Source organism: Azolla caroliniana, unplaced genomic scaffold, assembly GCF_043228905.1.
Source record: "Azolla caroliniana isolate FFs.n. ecotype wild unplaced genomic scaffold, voAzoCaro1.0.p SCAF_669, whole genome shotgun sequence".
In the NCBI taxonomy this organism is placed as follows: Eukaryota; Viridiplantae; Streptophyta; class Polypodiopsida; order Salviniales; family Salviniaceae; genus Azolla; species Azolla caroliniana.
In genome coordinates this window covers 1-10784 of record NW_028231104.1, presented here as the reverse complement: position 1 = coordinate 10784, position 10784 = coordinate 1, and the positions used below count along the sequence as shown (strand labels likewise).

The window sequence follows — 10784 nt, the reverse complement described above, 5'->3', positions numbered from 1 at the left end:
GAGGCGAGGAGACAAGACGTGGAGCCCCACTGGGGAGCAGACAGAAATATGCCCGACTACATACATGTTGATGAGTGCTCTGATCCCTTCCTTCTCAATGATTCATAATCGATTGCTTTGGTAGCAAGCAGCAGCAGCAGCAGCAGCAGCAGGTCCAGTCCAATCCAGTCCAGTCCAGTCCAGTCCAGTCCAGTCCAGTCCAGTCAATCATAAAGTCTCCCTCGTACAGTGGCTGCATAGAGCAGCATATTCAGATACATACTCTCTGTGGGAATATTATATACCAAGACCTGCAGGGGAGGAGTACAAGAAGATCAGAGAAGACTGAAGAATGTCAATCACTGATTCTTCTACCCCGCGAGAAAGCACCCCCCACTTTCCCAAACCCCCCTCCGCCCCCGACTACATCACTGTCTCCATCATCTCTGCGGGCGGCTTCCTCATGCTATTGGGTAACCTCGTCCTCTTCTATTACCGAGGATACCGCCCGATCAAGACCAAAAGCTTGCCCCTCACTCTCCTCAGCTCCATCGGTGGCTTGATGTGGGTCCTCTCCAGCCTTATTGTGAATAACCATTTTGCTAGGAGCCGACATTCGGGCCTCGACTTATGCATTCTTTGGACCTTTTGGATCCAAGCTTGCTTTGGATACTCTCTTTGGCTCAATTGTTTAACGGTTCGGTTTTTCACCCTATATCAGATCTTTGTATGGAAATCGTTGACTTGTATCCATGAATATGTTTTTATTCTGCCACTCTCGCTCCCTTTCATCACCTTTGCAATCGCCGCCACCATAAAAAGCAAAAAAGTGCTCAAGTAAGTGGTCGTCCTCGTCCTCGTCCTCATCATCGTCACTCTTGTTTAGTAGACCTTTGAAACATTTTTTGAGGAGAAAAGGGTGCCTATAATGATGCTTTTAGTTTGATTGATGCTTTGTGAGTTGGTTTGAAGGTAAAAGAAAGGGTTTTGTAGTCACATAAATTAAATTATTGATGCTAAACCTCAGTGGTGAAGTGAAAATCCACAACACAGAAATTATTTACAAAGAAATGATCAAACCAAATTTGAATTTGTGTGTGTAAAGATAGATGTTTATTTAAGTATGGAATTAATCAAGTGTATTTTTGTGTGTGTATTTATGCATCAGGTTTGAAACCATGCCAGGAGATCCGAATAAAGGACACTGTGTATTTGTTTCCAAGCCGGTATGGGTTTTTGGGATGGTGCTTCTTCAGTTTATAAATTATCTTATTTTAATGGGTTTCGGATTCAGACTTCGGAACACCATGGCTCAGTTTAATGAATACAGGTGTGTATTTGGCAGCCCATGTACTTAATAGAAAAAACAAAAAAAAAACACTGTTACATTAAGAATGAAGGATTCAGGTTTTATCAAAAAGGAATACAAACATTCATTTCATGGTCTTGGCCTATTATTCAAGTAGTAGTTGTGTTCTTTCTATTTATAGGACATTGATATTGATGGAAATTGCTTTCTTCGTTTGTCCCCATAGAATCTTGGGCTCATTACATCTGTACTATATATATCCCTTCTCTTCATCGTGTTGATGACGGTCCATATTAATTTGTAGTAGTGAATTAACTTACACCTCGCAAGCATGTCTCATTCCTATGTAGAGAAGACAAAAAGAAATACGAGACTTTTTCTTGTAATTTAAACGTAAAACTACATCCAGTAGATCTAAAAATTGATCCAGCATTAAAAACCAATCTACTACTACTACAGAGATTGTGCCTGAAATTCCTATTGACCACAATCATCATGTCAAACTGAACTTAGTGTTTCATGCCTGAAGCAGAGCAGGATAGTGTTGAAACGAATTAACCGAATGTTAATCCTAACTGTAAAGCTTCTGCCTCAATTTGATCACAAGCTGATGTACATGCTTGCAGAGTTACTGACAGCCATTTCATTTCTTTCTGTCATCATTCTTTGTTGTTTTTGCAAGATCAATGTGTACATGAGATGCCACAAACCGATTAATATCTAAACTTTCTTCCATATATAATATGATCGAACATCAAATCTAAACTGTCCGTCTTGCAGGGTGATTCGGAGGTGTGGTGTGCTCTCAGTTTTCCTGTTCCTCTTATCTCTGGTAACTCTTCAGACGGATGTATATAATGAATCCACCGGTCGGTGTTTCTTATCTATAGCTGCAGCTGGTGTTGTTTTCTATGCCTTCTGGGGCAGAAATGGTGTTGTCATATATAATGTGATATTTAATCGGGATGCATATTTGGAGAAGTTCAATGATGAGCTCAGAAGGTTACCTAGTGACCTTGAAAGGTACACTACCTTTTGCTCAACTAATATATGCTTCTTTATTCTCATCTCAAATAACAAAACTTATCTCTTCTTCTCTTTAGCAAATTGAATTGGAAGCCTGAGATTTGAGTCATCATAAACTCTGAACTTGAGGATTCAGATTCCCGTCTTTCTTCATTTTTTTGCTGTTTTGTGGTAAAAAACTGTCATATGGCTGGCATGCTCACTTGTAGGACACAATCATCCGGCACCTTTTTGAAGATGGAAACACAACTAAACAAGGTCAGGAGAGAGGCACAGGAATACGAACAAAAGATAAAGGAGCTTGAAGAAGAGGTGAATGCTTTGGAAGTGCAGTGTGATGCATTGGAGCACAAGCCTTCAACACTTGGTGTATGTGTACATTCTCTCTTCGCAAATCTGTATTGATTTCTTAGTTTTACTGTCTAGCATTTGCCTCATACAAAATCATGATGCCATGATTGCTTTTCCTCAATGGTTTTCTTCAACTCTGTCTGGGTGTCAAGATCAAAATAGAGATGTTTTTTTTTTTGTGATACCCATGACCTTAAAGCTTAGAAAACACACTATTAGCTACCTAACTATCTATCTATACAATTTCTTTGATATTATTTATATGCAATGCTTTCATATCCTGCTTTGACGCACGATGCCTTGTTTTGCTTTACAGTTCTGAGTAGAGTAATGGCATTCTTGATTGGCCCAGAAGTAAAACCAAGGAAATTTATTACAGTTTTAGTTTCTTTTGTCTGGGGCATATTTTAGTTAAATGTTTTAAGTTAACCTAGCATACTTTGCAATTGCGTGTTTTAAGCTGTCTTGTAAGGGCCTATCAATACTGGAATGTTTTCAATATATTTTATGGCTGTGAAAATTTCGGGTTGATTCTCTTGACAAATTAAATGACATTTGATTTATTTCCTTTCTTTGTTGCAGTGATAACGTATACACTTGGTGAAGAAAGGTATTTCGATGATTTCTTTCTTTTTCCTAAAAAATGAAAGTGTTTCATTGAACACCTCCTTGTATTGTATATACTTCATTCTTTTGACCCTATGTAGGACCGACCATTTCCTTTATCGACATTATTGAGTGTAAAGATCATATAACTGAAGGAAATAGTCTGTTGGTATATACGAGTGCTTAACATAATGCCAGTGTGATGTGGGAGCTCATATCCTGAGAAGATGTGGCAATCATTCACTGTTGATGATTCTACTATGCATTTGTCGACTCTCTAACCATCCAACCTTCTCTAAGTTCTTCTTTGTACATGAAATAAGATTTCATTTCCTCATATTTATATTTTGAATCTGAAACAATAGCAAACAGATAGCACACTTACATAACTTTTGCAACATATATGAATGTGTCCCCAAATGTATAACATGATCATCCACTAAGGCTTAAACACAAGAATTTCTTGATGGTAAAGAAATCCCATCTAATACCCAATCCAATGCTGACTAATAATGAAAATGTATTAAAAGAGGGCGGTTAATCATGCAAACAAGAAAAGACTGAAAGTGCATCCTTGATGAACATATTTACGAATAGTAATCGACTCAAGGGCGAGCACAAGTAATGAATTACATGATTTCCTATATCCCAAACACAGATGTTAGTAGCTTATTTGACATGCTCATGAATATTCCAATCTGAATGAAATAAATGTGTGAAATGATCCTCACATTCTCAAACAATGATATGTGGATCAAAATAATCTAATTGCCCAAATATACTCTTAGCCATAGTACATTTAACACAGGTCTCATGAAGAGAATTGAAGAAAGAATGTGTTTTGACAATTATTATCCATAACCACTTGCTTCAACTTATGCTCACAAATTTGTTAATTACTCTTTATTTTTGCATCCATGGTTGATGTTTTTGATAGAATAGATTGGATTTTCAATGAATCTACACCATCTCGCCAGATATTGACTATGCACTTATATCTCTCTATCAAAATAGTTAGTACATGTTACATTTGATTCTTCAAACATACATTTTGCCTTCCATAATATCTAGATACTTTACACACATTATTATTTGAAATATCTAGAGCACACCTCATCTTTAGACAAATTTTTGAGAAAAGAGTAATCAACTAGCTCATATATGAAATGAAAAATATAACTAGGGTCCCTCGATATTCACCTATAATTTGATCCCAAGCACATAATTCCAAAGTATCCATGATAGAATGCACTGAAGTTGACTAATCATTGTCACAACAAGGATTGAGATCCCCCCTCAATAGTCCTAGTTTGTCAACTCTAAGAGTAGCCAACAAAGATTACGACAATAATCTTCTTTTATTAGCAACATTTCGTGCATACACTCCTACTATCCATAATAGTTGATCCTTACAGAAAATCTCAATAACAATATGTCAACCAAAAGTATCCCTTAAAACAACTTGCGTTTGATAACAGTTCTTCACAAACAAAACAATACTTAATAATCCTCTTGATTTATTCATGCATACTTAATTATATCGTTTGAATACATGCTCTTCTCTTATATGCTAAAAGTATCATAATGAATTGAAAATGGTTTCAAATCATCCTAAGAATTGTAGTGCAATTATGTTGTTGTGGCATAGTGCAATTACAATAGCAACAATATACATGCTCTTCTCTTACATGCTAAAATTATCATAAAAATTCAAAAATGGTTTCAAATCCTATTTGCACTACCATGGTATATATATATATACTTTCAAATCGTAGTGACATTATGTTATTGTGACGTGGCGGGTCCAAGAGTAGAAAAATAATGGAAAAGGCTTCAAGATGTGATAGATTGGATGTATAAGGATGTGAAAAATAATATGATGAGTAAAGGAGCATGTCCCATGTAGTTAACGAATTTACTAGGGTGAAAAGGTAGGAGGTTTGGCTTGGCTAGGTAGGAGTGAATGGAGTGTTTGTTATGATGAATATGGGAGCGGCCACAATCAATTATCAAGCACAAATGAGAATGATAGAAAACTGAAATAACATAAATGATGCACTGACACAAAGGAAAAAGTATTTTTAACGTGGAAACCCTGAAAGGGAAATACCACGAGAGTCCACAAACTCCGAACGAGTGACTAAGGTAAGAAGAATGTACAATAAGAAACAACAAGACAACAACCTTGAGTTCTTCCTCATCCACAGACGGTTACAGAGGAGTTATACTCACTCTCTCTCTCTCTCTCTCTCTCTCTCTCTCTCTCTCTCTCTCTAGTTACACTATTGATTCGCTTCATTCGCTCTCACATCATAACTACTTGCCCTAACTATATTTATATTTACAAATATAGCCATAATGGGCACATCTAGGCTATTTACAAATATAGCCTAGTTGGATTCAGCCGATAATAGCCAAATTGGTTATCGATCGGTTATGGGTCAGTCAATTTTTTGGCCTCGGCCTATCGGCCTTGACCGAGTTACCTATCGACTCCATCCGATTCGGCTCGTGCTTTCCTTCCCATCCGGATAGACCTATTTCCCAACAAATTTGTTATTCATTTTTTGGGGGGGGTTTCCTTTGGAGTGCGGGAGGAGAACGGAAGGGAAGAAATGAATTTAAGGTTTGGGCTTAGTCTTCTTCTTCTTCTTCTATGCAATTTTGGGGTATTAGGGAGATTCCAAGATCCCTCTTCCACTTAACATGTGATTTGAAACAAAGCACTAATCCTCCTTGTTTTGGGACGTGAATATTACGGTTATTTCTATGGCATTAAGTTCTCTTTCAAGCCTGGCATTAATTTTCTTGATTGTAGGAGGTGTTTCCTTTCTATTAGGGGGTGCTTTTTCTAATTCCTATTTTCCTCGTCTATTAGGCCTGCATGGTACTCCTTGATTTGCTAACCCCACCTCTCAAGCCATATTATAATGGCATCCTTTTGGGGGAAAGTAACAAATGACAAGAAATACTACCTGGTCCTTGGTAGTGAGGACTTTAATCCACATAAAACGGTCTTCTTGGTATGTTTGCAATATTTCTATGCTACTTTGTAACTCTTTTTGAAGTCTATCGATGTGAGGTTTGTCGCTATATATTGTTGGGATTTCGGTCCCTCCGGATGGGATGTCCCCGGAGATAAATGACGGCAAGCCGGTTACGGAGCCGGATGCTGAAGACCCCGGTTACGGAGCCGGATGATGAAGACCCCGGTTTCGGAGCCGGATGATGAAGACCCCGGTTACGGAGCCGGATGACGAAGACCCCGGTTACGGAGCCGGATGACGAATGTACCCGGAGAGAGATCCGGATGCGGGGACATATTTGTGAATATGTTTGCTAAGAGCCCTTGAGGCTATATTTGTAAATAGCCCGAAAGTCATATGTGTATAAATATGACTTAGGGCAGACAGTTTATGTTGTTGCTCATTCTCTGTTTTCCACTAAGAGGGAGCGAAGTGAGAGCAGCCGAGAGAGAGAGAGAGAGAGAGACGAAGAGGTCGTTGCCTCTGTGTATTACCGCCGCCTGTGGCGAAGACAGTGAGCTCAAGGTTGTTGCCTTGTAGCTTCACCATTGTACATCTCTGTCTATAGTGATAGTTGGAGTTTGAGGACTCCCGTGGTTTTTCCCCAGTTAGGGTTTTTCCACGTAAAACATCCCGTGTACTCTTCTCTCTATTGTCTCGTGCATTCTGTATTTCCTGTTTTCTAAGTGTTGATCCTATTCCTCGGCTGCGGCCGAGCACTGTTTTTCAACATATATATATATAGATATATTATAAACAACACCAAATTAAGAAAATAAGTAAATACAATGAGTAGAAACTTGGTCTCATTACATGGACCGGAGAAGAAAGAAGAAGAAATAAATGTAGATAGAGATGATAAAGAGGAAAAAAAAACTTGCGGGTAGAGCTTCGTGTTGGGAACAAGGTTGTCAATAACGATGTAAAACACAACACTATGTATTAAGACAACAAGTGGTTGAACATTAAACAAATGAACGGAGATGACAAAAACAAACTATAAGAAACAAGAAGGTAGAGAGAGGAAAAATAAGGCACACAACAATAATTGTATTATTCACATGGCAACATCGTCTTACAAACTAGGTTACAAGTTGGTTATATACTAACCAAATTAGGGCAACTATCCTTTATGCTAATTACTAATATAGCCTACTTTAGTTTGTCCAATGGGGTAGTGTGAATATGTCCATTATATTATCATATTCGACACTCCCCCATAATGGCGTAGGCGTATACAAAAGAATCTGTAATGAATGAAAGAAAACAACATATAGATAATACAAAGAGATGATATGTTGTTGTCAGCCGAATCGGTTAGGCCGGAGTCATCTCTGTGCTCGGTTGAAGAAGACAAGCTCAACATGGGCCGACTGGTTGAAGAAGACGGAAGCCAGATTGGACGAAGGCTAGTCGGCTAGGGTCAGACCGGTTGAAGAAGTCAAAAGTCGGATCAGACGAAGGCCAATCAACTAGACCAGATTGGCAGGAACTGACGGGCCATTAGGGCAGATGCACCTATTCATAGTAATAGGAATATTTTTGGGAATAAGTGTCAGATGCTTAGTTATGAGCATTCAAGTACTTGTTAGTACTTGAGTCAGCCTATGTTAGAAGATTGTATAAAAAGTGCTCTATGAGCGCAATTGTAAGTATTGAGTCTTTTCGTGTAATAGATATGTTGTTGTCTGCTCATTCAGTCTCCCTTACTCTTACTCTTACTCTTACGATGTGTATTCCTAACTGTTTTCTCTCATTGCAGAAAGGATGGGCATTACGCTCCACAATGCCCAAAGAAGGAAAAAGGCAAAGCACCATTAGTAACATGTTGGTAGTAGAGGTGGCTGAGGTCTAGCAAGTCATGACACGCCGAAAAGAGAATTTGGATGAGTGGGCCACACAAGAGGCAGTGCGCAAGGCAGTGAAGGAATTGGTGGAAAAAGTGAATCAACAGAATGTGGAAAAGATGCAACACGACTTGGCACAACAATCGGCCGAATCAAAGTCATAATCAGTGATACAATTATTAGACAAGGACCCCGCCTAGCAAGCATTGACCCAATGCCAAATTACCCTGCCATTAGCCGGCTTACTTAAATTAGTGCCCAAAATCACGGAAACACTAACGACAATCATTACCCAATAGAAGCCGTCGTTGGCCCCAACATACTTCACAAATCCAAGTGATTGACCCACAGTGATGGATGAGCATAATCCGACGGTGACGATGATCATCTGAGGAAAGGAACTGTCGGGAACAATAATTGATGGAGCTTTCGATGCGAATGTAATCAGTGACAACACATGTGATAAATTAGGCATTCTTGAATGGGAACCATGTCCATTCTAGTTATGAATGGAAGACACTAGTTCAGTCTGACCAACAAGGCTTATCTGGAATCTTGAAATGGCCATGGGGGGACACCCATTCCAAATTTTTGTGGTGGTAGTACGCTAGGGGCGTATCCTTTGCTACTAGGATGACCATGGCTGAGAACCACACACATTAAGCAAAACTGGCAGAAGAACATTACTAGTTTCTAACGGGGAAAGACCAAGGTTCGGGTATTGACGCAAGAGCACGTGACCAACACAAAGCAACTGACACCACTATACGTAGGAGTCCACATGTTGGACGGATTAGTAGATGATAAGGTGTACTGCTACCTCGAGGAAAATCCAAGGATAGTTCCGTTGTTCGAAATTGATGTAGTGGAAGCTATCACCGTGTACGTGTCTAACAAAGATATGAAAGCAGAGGAGGATCCTGTTGGGTGTGTGTAGGAGTGTACAAACACACAAGAAGCACACACAAGAAGTACAAACACAACACTCACATAGAGAAGATAATGGTTGGAATAGCTCTCTCTATTGATGAATAATGTTTAAACTTAGGTAAGAGCTGAAAAATATATCCCTAAATACTAAGTAACACCACATATGAGTGAAGCATGTATGTGGTAACATGGGGAGAAAACCTCAAGCCAACACTAGAGTAAAAAGTGCCCACGTATAGGGAAAAGGTCCACATCAAAGCTACTCAAGGAACACATAAGTGTAACAAACCCCCCTGAAGCGAATGATGTGAACACATACAGGGAGTGACAGATAAACCCCCACAAGGCAATAAACCTAAAGCTTTGCGAAAAGCTTCAAACTTCTCTTGTGGAAGAGCTTTGGTGAATATGTTTGCCACATTACCTTGTGTAGGCACATATGCCAAATCAATATCTCCTGCATGAAGGCGCTCACTCTCTCACATAGTGATAATGCACCTCAATATGTTTGGTATGTGCATGAAATACAGGATTTCGTGCAACAACCAATGCACTCTGACTATCTATGAGAATATGTGTAGCAGCATAAATCTCCATGCAAAGATCCATCAAAAGGCGTCTCAGCCATATACACTCCACTGAGCTGTGAAAACTGCCCTATACGCAGCTTCACAACTCGATGTCGCCAATGTAGGTTGCTTTTTACTAAACCAAGATATACATGAGTTTCCAAGGAAAAAGCAGTTACCACGAGTGGACATGCAAGTATCGTAACAACCAGCCCAATCACTATCTGTAAAAGCATGCAAGCATGGCTGAGTATCTCTGCCATAAAAGAGACCCAAGCTCAAAGTGCCTCTAAGATATCGAAACACCCGTTTCACTGCTAGCCAATGCTTAGTGCCAGGGCTATGCATGAATTGACTAAAGTGGGAAACTGTATACTGTATATCTGGCCTTGTATTGCCTGCATATATAGGACATCCCACAACTTGCTGATAAAGAGAAGTCTCAAATGCATCACTAGAATCCTCAACTGAGAACCTAAATCCTATCTCCACAGGTGTAGAAACCAGCTTGCAATCCTCAAAGTCAAAACACTAAAGTAGTTTTTCAACATACTTTCCTTGATGCATAACCATTCCCCCTCAACGGATACAAACTGGATGCCAAGATAGTAGCTCAAAAGACCAAGATAAGTGACATCAAAAGTATGCTACAAATCAGCCATAAGAATGTCAAGTTTTGCATCACATGACCCAGTCCTCCTTTCTCTTCCTCTTCTCTTCTCTATCTTTTTCTATATCTCTCCATCAGGTACGAACGGTAGTCATGTATGAAGTGGATGCAAAAGGTTCCTCATAATCAATGCCATATTGTTGTGCATATCTTTTGGCAACCAATACGGCCAAGCACCATTTTTATGAATGGAATCCATTTCTGATTGCATAACACTCATCCAATGTGGATCATCACATGCATCTTCAAAAGTAAGTGGCTCCTCATTACATGCTGTTGCAACAACGGAATAATCCACAAAATTATTGGATGCATGGTGAGAGCTTGATCTTGTTCTACCAAGTAAAGGTGCACTCAATTTGTTGTCTTGCAAAGTTTGTTTCAACCACTTAAATTGGCATTGTTTGTGCACTCTTAATAGACATGCGCTCATTATGTAATACATCTTTGTTGGGCTAAAAGTCCCACTCT

At 39.3% G+C, this 10784-nt stretch overlaps 2 protein-coding genes across 3 annotated transcripts; one reads left to right on the top strand and one right to left on the bottom strand.

Moving 5' to 3' along the window:
• The first annotated feature begins 303 nt into the window (after positions 1-303).
• LOC147847787 (uncharacterized) lies at positions 304-3606 on the top strand. Of its 2 annotated transcripts, none has more exons than XM_087338832.1 (5): positions 304-816; positions 1148-1309; positions 2069-2311; positions 2524-2689; positions 3248-3606. In XM_087338832.1, exons 1-5 carry the CDS (start codon positions 332-334, stop codon positions 3248-3250), a joined length of 1059 nt encoding a protein of 352 aa, XP_087194958.1. In that variant the 5' UTR covers positions 304-331; the 3' UTR covers positions 3251-3606. The 2 variants fall into 2 exon arrangements, with proteins under 2 accessions (XP_087194958.1, XP_087194959.1); XM_087338833.1 differs by having other exon boundaries at positions 308-816; positions 2524-2683.
• A 6088-nt stretch (positions 3607-9694) lies between these two features.
• LOC147847786 (secreted RxLR effector protein 161-like) lies at positions 9695-10290 on the bottom strand (the record flags this gene model as incomplete). Its single annotated transcript, XM_087338831.1, has 2 exons — positions 9695-10125; positions 10197-10290. Coding segments are annotated over 2 exons (525 nt in total), but the record flags the coding sequence as incomplete, so codon positions are not given.
• Between the last annotated feature and the right edge of the window lie 494 nt (positions 10291-10784).